The sequence below is a fragment of the Bufo bufo genome, chromosome 1 (genome assembly GCF_905171765.1).
Source record: "Bufo bufo chromosome 1, aBufBuf1.1, whole genome shotgun sequence".
NCBI classification, from domain to species: domain Eukaryota; kingdom Metazoa; phylum Chordata; class Amphibia; order Anura; family Bufonidae; genus Bufo; species Bufo bufo.
Genome location: NC_053389.1, coordinates 813,357,879 through 813,372,102, shown reverse-complemented (window position 1 = coordinate 813,372,102; position 14,224 = coordinate 813,357,879). Strand labels below are relative to the sequence as shown.

Genomic DNA, 14,224 nt, shown 5'->3' with positions numbered 1-14,224 from the left:
TAAAGTTAAAACTGCTGCAAGACACTACTAAGAGGGCACTTCTGGGACCCCAACAGTGCCCACTTTATAATGCCCCTCCAGTATGGCTGGCCCCAGGAGTCCTGCATTATTTATACCCCCTCCCAAGTGCCAAAATAGAAAGCATTTGCCTCACTCCCCATTCATGTTGCCATCTGCAATGGTCAGCCTGCAGACAAATCAAGTTACTGCACTGCCTAAGAACTTGCACATCAAGTCATGCTGAATATTTGTCCTATTGTACTAACTCCTAAGATTCAGATCTAGTGGCCTGAGGCCTAAGATAGTAAATAGCAGAGATGGAGCTATAAGCCCCATGTCCTGCTGAAAGATGTGGCGCTGTCCAACTGTCAAGGGGTTCCAAGCAATGGTGTGGGTCTCAAGACCACCACTGGACCTACATTAAGAACGCAGTCCAGCCGAGAACACAGCATGCCACTCTTTCCATTGACTGGTATGGGATCTCCAAAAACAGCTGAGCCAGCAGTCTTGTCAGAATTCGCATAGCAGTCAATGGAAAAGTATGCACTTCAAGCCAGGAGGTGAAACCCACACCCATCAGACATTTAAGGGCACATACTATTGCTATGCCATGGGAAAAATCCATATGACCCAACCTGAGAATCAAATAACAGATTTTTCTATATGGATTTTACAAAATTAGTCCTTTAAAGGCTTGTAGGTGTTGGGGAAGGGGGGGGGGGGGTAATTTCCAGTGGCATAATCCAGATTATAGTCCCTCTGGGTTATTAATAGGTTCAGAACGCTTAGGCCTCAATCACAAATATTTTTTCAATTCCGGGATAGCTGCTTTCTGCCAGAAACCATGTCACACCTGATCATGGGAGGCATTTGGTATTACAACTCAGCTCCACGAAGCCCTCTAGAGCAGCTTTCAAATCTTATTCTGCTCCTGAGAAGTGTGAGCCATGAACCACCCATCAGCTCCATACAGATGTGGCCATACCATACTTCCATGTGACCCACAGAAAATACTCTATATAGCCCCATAGTACTTATGTATATAGCACTAAGGCTACTTTCACACTAGCGTTCGGAGCGGATCCGTCTGATGTTTCATCAGACGGATCCGCTCCGATAATGCAGACGTTTGCATCCGTTCAGAACGGATCCGTCTGCATTATTACTTAGAAAATTTTCTAAGTCTGAACGGATCCGCTCAGGCTACTTTCAGACTTTACATTGAAAGTCAATGGGGAACGGATCCGCTTGAAGATTGAGCCATATAGTGTCATCTTCAAGCGGATCCGTCCCCATTGACTTACATTGTAAGTCTGGACGGATCCGCTCGCCTCCGCACGGCCAGGCGGACACCCGAACGCTGCAAGCAGCGTTCAGGTGTCCGCTCACTGAGCGGAGCGGAGGCTGAGCGCTGGCAGGCGGATGCATTCTCAGTGGATCCGCCTCCACTGAGAATGCATTGGGGCCAGACGGATGCGTTCGGGGCCGCTCGTGAGCCCCTTCAAACGGTGCGCACGAGCGGACACCCGAACGCTAGTGTGAAAGTAGCCTAAGAGATGGTCTGTTGTGCTGAACCATGCATGAAGTCATGGGTCACATGAAACCAGTCCCATACAACCATTGATACCGTCGATTGAGGCAAAAAGACCCAAGAACAAGTAAACATTTTACCCCATTTTTTATTTCTGGACTATTTGTGAGAGGTTTTTTTTTTTTCAGAAGACATTTTGCAGCCACAACCAGAGTCACAGCAACAACTACTGAAGTGACTGAGCCCATGGCCACCAGCACCCACAACTGCAGAGGTTCTTCTACACCCATTCTGGAAGCTTGGGAAATTCCATCTTTGGATACCTGGTTAGGCTTAGATCCAGTCACTAGAAGAGGGCCCAGTCTGGCCAGAGTGTATTTCTCTAGATGAGAACCTAGTGGAAGAATTAGCAACACCCATTTTCAAATACCTTCACATTTATAGAAGCTTTAGGAGACGTTTGAATGAAGAACTCACCAACATCTCTCTTCCCAACTCCTCTTGACCTGGCAGATTGTGGGCCCCATGCTGTTCTCCGGCTGCCAACTGTAGCACAGTTCCTAGTGTTGCAGCACTGGCAGTTCGCACTGGGGCCTTCCACAGGTGACCAACTGTAAGAGCAAGAGAAGTGTCAACCATTGAGAGAACATACATTGTTATCCAATACTCAATCTAGGGTTGTGTAGTCATCTAACTGAAGACACTCAGTTTTACCTGCTGGTAGCCTTGTTGTAGGAGCAGGCCTTGTTCATTGGATCAGGGGTCTGGTTGATGTCAGCAGCTCTTAGTTGACAGGTTATGTAGATCTAAGACACCACAATTACAGTTTATATCTCATGAGAAATAATCTTTACATTCATGATCTTAGACAGCTGGAGAAGTTACTCAGGGCTTATTAGAAAGGATTTGATTTCCCATATAGGTTATTCTTGTAGCTCAACTGCCATTTTTCTTGATACTGTGCATGATGGACAATAGAGGCTACACATACCATGTGATAGTAGCATTTATAGATATTGCAAATTAAAAATCTTGTAAGTGAGGTCTGAACAGCTCCATAAAGTCTTATAGTCCATGACTGAACTACTCGGCACACAATCTGTTCATGCACCTCAGCGCATTAATGTTAAAAGTGTAGGTTAGAACAGTGGCTAGTTGTGTCTGCTTTCAACCCCATTCAATTAGTGGGGCGAAGACAAGGACATTAAGGACAGACAGGTGCAAAAAGTTGGTAGTATGACCCTGAAGGCCAAATAGATATCTCTAGTTCTTACCATAGAAAGGTCACTGTTAATGAACCTGAAGGCATTAACTGTGAATTGAAGCTTGTTTGCTTCAGGTCTTGGAGAAACAAAGGCTGAAAAAGAATCACCTAGCATTCCATCGATCAAGCACCTGTAGGAGATAATTCAGTAAAGATGCCCTTAAATTAATGAGAGAACCATGCCCTTCAATTAACAAGGCAAAGCAAGAACAAGGAACTCACCCATTATAAGAAATGATATCATAGTGAGGATTAGACGTCTCATCTGGAGTAAGAGTGGCAACACAGCCATCAACAAACAGCATCATCGGGACGTGGTTCTCTATGTCCACAAAGGCCTCCATGTAGAAGATCTCACCAAGCTGGTAGACCAGTGATGGACGAGGAGCACTCCAGTCCTCTACAGACAAAATAAGGCTATTAGTACAAGACGAGACTACCCACCCCTCTTCTACTGGAAGGAGTCTTACCAGTCATGAGAGTCAAGGAGAAAGACAACCTTTCTTCTGAGCTCACTGTGGTGCTGTAGGGAGCCCATGTTGGCTTGATGGCATTGCTGCTTACATTGTCAAATCTGGAAGAGTAGAGAAATGAAAGGATAACTGTATATGACTGCAATTAAATGGCAGTTTTCCAGAAACATCCCATGTGTCCACAGGTGGCATGTGGTACTGCAGTTAAGCCCAATTCACTATAGAGCTGAGCCAATGGACAGCAGGGGTGACATTTGGAAGTCAGCAGCCATGGTTGTAATGGTAGACAAGTTCTTTGAGAGGTTGACTGGAACATGAAAGCATCTTGTCAACCATATGGAAATTTAGAGAAGCTGACACTTATGGCATTGAGGCCTTAGGGGTGTTCCAGCGCTTTTAACTGAAGTTATGACACCCTGACCAGTCCTGCTCTACTTACACCAAAGAGTTTTTGCCTTGAGTCCTACAGCCAGGTCCCATTAAAAGAGGGCCTGTCTCCTGCCCAGACATTTGTTTTAGTAACCAATTCCCAGGTCATAACATTTCTGGAGTATCTTGTGGCTACAGTTCCACCCCCCAATATTTCTTCCACTATTAAATTGCTGTCAGTTTGCAATACAAGTCAATCTGGGTATCCCTGCATAGTGACTGGCAGCACCAATAGAATTAGTGTCAGACACCCAAAAACTGAACACTCATACCATACTTCTAACTTCCATTAGGAATCAGAGGAACAGTTAATGGTGCTTCAGAATTACTACATGGAGTGTAAGGCCTCTTTCACACTTGCGTTGTTGGGATCCGGCATGCACTTCCGTTGCCGGAGGTGCCCGCCGGATCCGGAAAAACGCAAGTGCACTGAAAGCATTTGAAGACGGAACCGTCTTCGAAATGCTTTCAGTGTTACTATGGCACCCAGGATGCTATTAAAGTCCTGGCTGCCATAGTAGGAGCGGGGAGCAGGGGAGCGGTATACTTAGTCTGTGCGGCTCCCGGGGCGCTCCAGAATGACGTCAGAGCGCCCCATGCGCATGGATGACGTCATCCATGCGATCACGTGATCCATGCGCTTGGGGCGCCCTGACGTCACTCTGGAGCGCCCGGGGAGCCGCACGGACGGTAAGTCTGCTGCTCCCCCGCTACACTTTACCATGGCTGCCAGGACTTTAGCGTCCCGGCAGCCATGGTAACCACTCTGAAAAAGCTAAATGTCGGCTCCGGCAATGCGCCGAAACGACGTTTAGCTTAAGGCCGGATCAATGCCTTCCAATGGGCATTAATTCCGGATCCGGCCTTGCGGCAAGTGTTCCGGATTTTTGGCCGGAGCAAAAAGCGCAGCATGCTGCGGTATTTTCTCCGGCCAACAAACGTTCCGGAACTGAAGACATCCTGAACGGATTTCTCTCCATTCAGAATGCATTAGGATAATCCTGATCAGGGCTCTTTCATAACGCAATTGTGAAAGAGCCCTTAGTAGGTGATGAAACAGACATGTGAGGAGAGGAGACAGCTCCAAGCCTCTCACTAGTATTAACAGAGCAAGAGGGGAATGTTTGTCAAGATCCCTTTCAGAGTCATCATGAACCTTGAAGAGGAGCAGGATGATTAATGCAATAATTAGGATGGGACTACATGGACAGTACGGCTGCTATACTCATTACATGGCCAAAGATCACATTACTGATGCTACAGAACATTGCTTCATAATGTAAGTGGAATCAAGCTGTGACTGTCCCAGTCAGATCCAGCAGGACAGGTCTGTCTTTTGGCTGTTTGGGGAAGACAGTTTCAATGTGACCACATTCAACAACTACTATCTAACTTAAACTTGTTAGTCCTGGAAGACACAGTAGCTATAGAACCCATTATTGGTACAGACTTACCGTGGGTAGTAACACCAGATGGGAACCACTGCAGGATTGGACCGGATGATGGGCACATTGGGGGAGGTGGTGGGGGTGTAAGACAAGTTGATCATGTAGATAAGTATATCTGAAAACATCTTGGAGGAGATAAAAGCCACAATAAGGTTAGTTTCCATTCATAAAACAAAAGTGCCAAATCCTAAGTGTTGAAGCAAATTAGTGGGAAATTTAGTAAGAACTGGCCACCCTAAGATATTCAAGGATTTGTTATTTTATCTTAATGCAAGACCTCCTCCAGTATGAGCAGGAACTTGACAAAGTGGTTCAAGTACACCATAAGGACAGAAATGCACAACTGGTTAGATGTTTTATGAAAGTCCATGATTTCATCAGAAGATCATACCACCATAGTATACTGACTAAAACTACCCAACATTCCTGGGCACAAGCTGTAGAAAGGGTTAATGTTCCTCTTGTCTCCACAATCATTTCAATATAGTGTGAAAGCCCTAAATGGTTTTCATGAAACAAACAATTGTCTCCCATTGAATTTGTCTACTATTAGGGACCTTTAGTCCTCCACCAACTTACCTCTAGGTTGCTTCCACATTCTTGAAGAGCAATTTGAAAGACTACAGTATTAACTGAAGCCTGAGAGCTAGCTGTGCAGGTCCCGAGGACCAGGTCTGAAGGATTCACCAGCCTACCATTACCATAGAAGTCTCTCTGCACAGTCACCACCATACTGTCCTCAGCACACTGCACACTGACAGGGGATGAGGGGTTCATAATCGGTGGGGGCTGTGTAAGCTGTCTGGACTGAAAGCCTACTCCAGGATACATGCGACCCCATCCAGACACAGTACCAGAACTTAGAGAGCCAATTCCAGAAACTGGAGACAGAGGATTTCCCCTAGGAGAACCTACTGCAGATACAGTTCTAGAAGATCCCCATCCAGGCTGATAATTCCTCCACCGAGTGTCTGGCTGGCGCCTGTGTCTAACCAAGGCACTGCTAAAGCCTGACCCATAGATTAGAACCACAAGCAGCCAACTCCACCTAATTCCTAACAACATCCTGACTACAGGAGAAGTCACACCAGGAAGGAGTGGAGGGAGGAGATCTTTATACCTCACCCATCACATGGTCATCACTTCACCTGACCCTTCATTATACTCAGCTGGACACCATCCATACCTGATGAGGATATGGCAATGCAGAGTCCAGTGGTGGAGTTCATAAGGGATTTGTGTTCATTTCTTGGGTGAATTTATTCCCTAGGGGAAGTTCACATCACCGCTTCATTTTCCAGAAAAAAAAAACAGGGGGGCACATTTATTAAGCTCACCTTTTTTAGGGGTAAAAAAAGACTGTTAAATTGCCTCAAATTTATGATCCGTTAATAAATCAGCTTAGGAGGTGTTCGCATCATCATTAATTTTCTGTTCTTCAGATCCATCAGAAGAACAGGAAAAAAAACGGATCCTGTAAAATAACAAATCCTGTCCATCAGTTATGCACATTTAGCATCTATTTGAGTCTTTTCCATCAGAGATCCGTTACTTCAGATGAAAAAATAAGTCATGCATACAGACCTCTGACGGAAATGGCTGAAACAGGTGCTAAATGTGCAAAACTGATGGACAGGATTAGTTTTTTCTTTATTTTTTTGTTCTGACAGATCGGAAGAATGGAAAAACAATGGTGGTGTGAACTTTCCCTTAGGGTCCATGCACATGGCAATTGGTCAGCCGTTCCGTGCATGCGGATTCCGCAGACGGATTCAGACCCATTCAACCTAAATAGGTCCATGTTCAGTCTGCACCTCAAAAAAATAGAACATGTTCTATTTTTTTGCAGTGCAGAGGCACAGAGAGAAACCCCACGGATGAACTCCATAGTGGTTCCGTGCTTCAGTTCCGCACTGCACCTTCCGGATTGCGGATTAATTCAAGTGAATTGGTCCGCATCCGTGATGCAGGGTGCACACGGCTAGTGCCCGCATATTGCAGACCCGCTGTTTGCAAACCGCAATACGTCAACACGGCAACAGCCGTGTGCATGAGCCCTTAGGCTAGGTCTACACGACGACATTTGTCGCGTGACAATAAGTTGCGCGACAGATAGGGCACAACTACACTGCAACATTTGTCGCGCGACATTTTGTTGCACTAATGTCGCGCAACAATTTTTATAATGGCAGTCTATGGTGTCGCACTGCAACATGCAACATGCTGCGACTGCGACGCAACAGTCGCAGAAAAATCCATCTCGAATGGATTTTCTGCGACTGTTGCGTCACAGTCGCAGCATGTTGCAGTGCGACACCATAGACTGCCATTATAAAAATTGTTGCGCGACATTAGTGCAACAAAATGTCGCGCGACAAATGTCGTCGTGTAGACCTAGCCTAAATCATATTTGGTTTACATCTGACCTCTAGTGGTTTATTTCTTGTAAGACAGGTTCATATTTACTAAGACTGGTGTCATTGGTTTGCTGATGAACAATTGTGCAAATGACTGGAAAAAAGTTGCATCTCTATCTTTCAGTTAAAAAAAATTGCGCAAGTTCCCCCTGAAAACAGAAGGGAAAATAAGCCTGGTCAGGAGTGGAGAAGAAATAAGACTGTTTATGTGCCTAATTCAGACGAAAAAAACGGCAGTGTACGACAGTGTGCATCAGCCCTTAGACGAACAAGGCGCAAGTGCCTCCTAAACAGGCGCAGAATCAGTTTGTAAATGAGACTTAAAAAAATAAGACTGTCGGAAACCGCTTTTTTACTCCTGAAAACAGGCGCAGACACGATAGTAAATGTGCCCCGCTGACTGTGTGAATAAGGCAGTGCATTCGGCTTTTAAAAAGTCATGAGTTGCCATGGCGTTGCAATGCTGTTTTTGCATTATTTTCTCGCACTGGCGGTTTTGCGCCATGTACAATTGAGAGTCGTAGAGACCAGGACGGGAACCTGGATCCCAGCAACTTTACTAACTTTAGGAAAAAATACTACTTCTCCACTTTTTTTATTCCACTCCTGGTTTTGGATTCAAAAACCGCATCAAAAAGCCTGAACGTGTGTCCGCACCCTTAGGGAGTGGAGCGGTTTTTCTCGCCATGTGCACGACTCTTCATAAATTAGACAAGTCTTACAGCAGCGCAGGAGGGGCATCTAAGACCGGCGTAAAATGCTGATCCTAGTAAATGACCCCCATTCTCTATTTCTTTTCAGTTATGTATCCAGGGGCAGGCTGGTCATAGATCCTACAGGAAAATGTATCAGTGGGCTGATGACCAAGGGGCCGCCCAAGCTGCACTGTGGTATCTGGTTCTGCTGGGGGCAGTATATTGTGCTGCACTGTGGTGTTTGGTTCTGCTGGGGCAGTATATTGTGCTGCACTGTGGTATCTGGTTCTGCTGGGGCAGTATATTATGCTGCACTGTGGTATCTGGTTATGCTGGGGCAGAATATTGTGCTGCACTGTGGTATCTGGTTATGCTGGTGCAGTATATTGTGCTGCACTGTTGTATCTGGTTCTGCTGGGGCAGTATATTGTGCTGCACTGTGATATTTGGTTCTGCTGGGGCAGTATATTGTGCTGCACTGTGGTATTTGGTTCTGCTGGGGCAGTATATTGTGCTGCACTGTGGTATTTGGTTGTGCTGGGGCAGTATATTGTGCTGCACTGTGGTATCTGGTTCTGCTGGGGCAGTATATTGTGCTGCACTGTGGTATTTGGTTCTGCTGGGGCAGTATAATGTGCTGCACTGTGGTATTTGGTTCTGCTGGAGCAGTATATTGTGCTGCACTGTGGTATTTAGTTCTGCTGGGGCAGTATATTGTGCTGCACTGTGGTATTTGGTTCTGCTGGGGCAGTATATTGTGCTGCACTGTGGTATTTGGTTATGCTTGGGCAGTATATTGTGCTGCACTATGGTATTTGGTTCTGCTGGAGCAGTATATTGTGCTGCACTGTGGTATTTAGTTTTGCTGGGGCAGTATATTGTGCTGCACTGTGGTATTTGGTTCTGCTGGGGCAGTATATTGTGCTGCACTGTGGTATATGGTTCTGCTGGGGCAGTATATTGTGCTGCACTGTGGTATTTGGTTCTGCTGGGGCAGTATATTGTGCTGCACTGTGGTATTTGGTTGTGCTGGGGCAGTATATTGTGCTGCACTGTGGTATTTGGTTATGCTGGGGCAGTATATTGTGCTGCACTGTGGTATTTGGTTCTGCTGGGGCAGTATATTGTGCTGCACTGTGGTATATGGTTCTGCTGGGGCAGTATATTGTGCTGCACTGTGGTATTTGGTTGTGCTGGGGCAGTATATTGTGCTGCACTGTGGTATTTGGTTGTGCTGGGGCAGTATATTGTGCTGCACTGTGGTATTTGGTTGTGCTGGGGCAGTATATTGTGCTGCACTGTGGAGCCTGGACCTCAAAAAAGCCTCACGAGATGTCGGACTCAACCAATTTCCCCTCCGTGCAGCCCTTACATACGGGTCTCTGTACAGTATTTAAATGAAGTTTTGATCGCAGTGCGATTCGCCCAACCCTAGTCATCAGTGTTAACATCTTGGAAAACCTTTTTAACACGACTTAATCCTCATTCACATGTCAATGTTCTATGTACGTGTTCTGTACGTGTTCTCCAGCACATGTCCCCCATTCATTTTAATTTGTGTATCCTTGTTTCATGGATTACTAGGAAGAGATGTCTGGAAAATAATTTTTCAACCGCGCCATGTCCGTGAAATGCGGATGACACACGGACAGCAAAAAACTGATGCACGGATCCTTCATGGACATCTTCACAGAGGCATCACTGACCACCTCTTCACAGATTTGAGTACGGACACATATGTGTGAATTCGGCTTTAGGTGTATAAAAAGTTTACTAAGCGATGATAAAATGTATACGTACAAAAGATAACACAAAGAGTAAAGTAAGTAACGGTCACCAAAGCCATAAACAGATGGGTGAGCTCCCGACTGACCAGTCTGCTTCATGGTAACATACTTTAGAATTATGAACATGCCTAGATATTTGGGGCACTGTGAGCGCACAATAGGGTAGCACGTTCTAAATGATATTTTTAACATAAACAATGTGCAGTGGAGGCTCACCTTATGGGTTTGTACTAATGTAACACCCTAGAGTGGTGTTACTACTTCTGCCTCTTGCTACTGTCTTTATTGGTCTAACCTCATATCATCTTATGCATTCCTAATCTGTTTGCAACTGTTATGTTCATGTAATGTGCCTGGTTCACCAGCAAGTGGCAGCAAACAAGGCAGAGCTGTACTTAGATAGAATGGAACTTACCATTGCATTCTAACCACCCTCTGGAGAGAAGTGGGCGAGACCTACTTCCTGCAGGAAGGGTGGGGCAGAAGTTTCCAGTTAGAGTCAGTCCAGGATGTGCCCATGCTAGCCAGAGCACTTGAAGCTCTGCTGGCCAAGAAGGCCAAAGCTTGAAGCCTCTGGAGCCAGGAGTAAAATTCCCTGGTATAACCTAGAGCCAGACTACAGAGAGAAAGTGCAGCATACAGAAGAAGCTGAGTTATACAGCCAGCCTGTTAGTACAGCAGAGCCAGAGAGAAACAGATAAAGCAGAGTGGAGTTTGCCTGCCAGTTTAATGATAAAGCCTGCTGGAACCAAGTCAAAGCCTGTAAACCGTTTTGTAGAATGTTTATACAAAGTAAAACTGCCATTGAACTACATACAAGGTCTGGACTCAATCTTTCTTTCAAATCCCTCAATATTTCCTCTATTTATTGCTTCGGAGCTAAAGCCTGGGGTCCAGCCGTATCCAGGTAGGAGCACCGTGACACATAAAGAGACATTTTAGGCCACAACATACCACTCAGGATTTCCTACACCTGGGTCGCATCTTATGTAGAGGGGGAGGCGCCCATTGCACTAATATAGGCACAACCCTACTGTAGGCTTATTAGACAAGATCTTGTCTTCAGGTGTGCTGCCGCAGGTCGTGGTTCCTTTGGAAAGGTATGTCCAGTCCCTCCAAAAAGGTGCTTCAAGAGAAAGACTCAGATTCCTGTTCCGGTGCTCAAAAACCCGGTATAGACAATCTTGAATGTAAGATGATCACCGCGTGGTGAGCGCGATGATGTCACCGAAGGCCCTTTTCCAGCCAGGTCCTGCAACAAGAAGAAAGAAGACGAGCCCGGCTGCGTGATCAAGTGGATGAGGTGAGTTACATATTTTCTTTATTTTTAACCCCACAATGAACCTTTTACTTAGCATTCTGTATTAAAGAATGCTATTATTTTCCCTTACACTGCGTGCAGAATTATTAGGCAAATGAGCATTTTGACCACATCATCCTCTTTATGCATGTTGTCTTACTCCAAGCTGTATAGGCTCGAAAGCCTACTACCAATTAAGCATATTAGGTGATGTGCATCTCTGTAATGATAAGGGGTGTGGTCTAATGACATCAACACCCTATATTAGGTGTGCATAATTATTAGGCAACTTCCTTTCCTTTGGCAAAATGGGTCAAAAGAAGGACTTGACAGGCTCAGAAAAGTCAAAAATAGTGAGATATCTTGCAGAGGGATGCAGCACTCTTAAAATTGCAAAGCTTCTGAAGCGTGATCATCGAACAATCAAGCGTTTCATTCAAAATAGTCAACAGGGTCGCAAGAAGCGTGTGGAAAAACCAAGGCGCAAAATAACTGCCCATGAACTGAGAAAAGTCAAGCGTGCAGCTGCCAAGATGCCACTTGCCACCAGTTTGGCCATATTTCAGAGCTGCAACATCACTGGAGTGCCCAAAAGCACAAGGTTGTCACGACTGTGACTGATCCAGACAGGTCTGGGAGGAGAAGGTCGCAACGACTTGCTACTCGCGATAGCTTGTGAGTTTGCTCCGTGGTTCAGGGTATGTCATCTGGGTTTTGCCTTGTGAACCTTTTTGTCCTGACTGGGAGTTTGTAGGCATCCTTCTCAGGTGAGTCCTGTCTGCCACTCCCAGTTACTATATTAGTTTCACTTTCACTTGCAGTCATTGCCAGATATAGTCCTTACTTCCAGTTCTATTCTGACCTTTGAAGGAGATCGTTTGATGGTGTTGCTGTGGAGCTCTTGTCCGGCGTGGACTGTCGTGATTGGGATCGCCTTCTCTGCTCGTGACTGGATAAGTCTATCTCTGATATACGTTTGTTTGTTGCTGTCTTCCCCTGCTGTTCTCCTAGACATGAGTGATGGTGACTAGTGCTCCCATCGGCCTTTCCCCACTCTAGGCTTTAGGGTGACTGAGGGTTTAGGCATCCTGCTCGCCGCACGGGTTCACACCCCGTCTAGGGTATCAGGGCAGACAGGTGCCAGCTTAGGGTTAGTCAGGGGTGGCCATACTATTCCCATCCGTAGATTAGGGTCCCCCTACCCCTCCGTCTGGTGCGACACGACTGCTGCTGGGGTAGCGGTTGTGACAGTATATCTGGCCTTTTAAAAAAATAAAGAGTGACTTTTTTTTTTTTTTTTTTTTTTTTTTTTTTTTTGCTTGCTGTTTCGCTTTGTATTTTTCTGTTCCACTATGGATCCGGTTACGGTTTTGGCGAAACAATTACAGGGATTATCCCTTGAAGTGGCAGGATTAAAAACAACAGTGCGGCAGCAGCAGCAGCCATCCTTGGGTTCCACTGTTGCTACGGGAAACCAAGGTACTCCTGAGCCAAAAGTGGCTTTACCTGATAGGTTCTCAGGAGGGAGAGATCAATTTGTAACCTTCAGAGAAGCTTGCAAATTGTTCTTCAGGTTACGCCCTAGATCCTCCGGCGGTGAGGAACAACGGGTGGGTATTGTAATTTCTCTCCTGCAAGGAGATCCGCAGGCTTGGGCTTTCTCCCTACCATCAGACTCTCTGGCCTTACGATCAGTGGAGGAGTTTTTTGAAGCCCTGGGTCTCGAATATGATGACCCGGACAGGGTCTCACTGGCTGAGTCTAAGCTACGTAGACTTCGGCAAGAGAACCGGTCTGCTGAACTATATTGTTCCGAATTCCGTAGGTGGGCTACTGATACGTTAGGGAACGACTCGGCCCTTAGGAGTCAGTTCTGCCAGGGGTTGTCTGAAAAATTAAAAGACGCGCTGGCGGTATACGAGGTCCCTGGGTCTCTGGAGGCTGCTATGTCTCTGTCCATAAGAATCGACAGACGACTAAGGGAGAGACTATTAAATTTTACGGAGGCCTCTATAGGGCAGGGATCGGTCTGTTATGATCCAGTCGAACCAATGCAAATAGGGGGCGCCACTAGACGGGTGAATCCTCCTAAGTTCCGCTGTAGGTCAGAGGTTTGTTTTCGTTGTGGGGGTCATTTTGTAAAGGTTTGTCCCTCAGAACCCAAGAGACCACAAACAAAGGAGCCGCCGGGAAAACTAGAGTCCCCAGATTGTGCGGAGGATAACAGTCTGGGCGTATTCGTTTCCTCCATACGCATGTCTCAGTTTTTGTTGTCCGCTACCGTTGAGGCGGGCAATAAGACTGAGATCTGTTCCGTCTTTTTGGACAGTGGGGCGGGGGTCAACTTGGTGGATTCACGGTTTGCTCAGGCTCTGGGTTTTACTCCAGAACCGATACGCAGAACTATTCCTGTTTTTGCCATCGACTACTCCCCTCTTACTCAGAAAGAGTTAACTCAGATCATTCATAATATCCATCTGCAGGTAGGGGACCTCCATAAAGAGCATATCTCGTGTTATGTCCTGGACGGTCTTCCGGCTCCTATGGTATTGGGGCTTCCCTGGCTGGTGACTCACAATCCAGTGGTGGATTGGCAGGCTGGGGAGATTGTGGAGTGGAGTGAACATTGTAAGGACAACTGCTTGAGTAGTAGGTGCTCTACACTCTCTGTAACATCTTTACCTGCTTTTCTGTCAGATTTTATGGATGTGTTCTCTGAGAAGGGTTGTCAGGGGTTACCACCTCATCGTCCACATGATTGCCCGATTAATCTACTACCTGGGGCCAAACTACCTAAAACCCGGTTATACAATCTTTCCGGCCCGGAGAGGAAGGCTATGAAAGATTATATTTCGGAGAGTTTGGCTAAGGGACACATCA

At 46.1% G+C, this 14,224-nt stretch overlaps 1 protein-coding gene across 1 annotated transcript; it reads right to left on the bottom strand.

The window, feature by feature from the left end:
* Window positions 1-1,593: 1,593 nt before the first annotated feature.
* Window positions 1,594-6,210, bottom strand: LOC120989003 (zona pellucida sperm-binding protein 3-like). The gene is made up of 8 exons (XM_040416842.1): window positions 5,725-6,210; window positions 5,152-5,270; window positions 3,266-3,369; window positions 3,018-3,195; window positions 2,806-2,926; window positions 2,246-2,337; window positions 2,009-2,142; window positions 1,594-1,925 (listed from the first exon to the last, which is right to left on the bottom strand). The coding sequence occupies exons 1-8, from the start codon at window positions 6,208-6,210 to the stop codon at window positions 1,594-1,596; spliced, it is 1,566 nt and encodes a 521-aa protein (XP_040272776.1).
* Window positions 6,211-14,224: the final 8,014 nt, after the last annotated feature.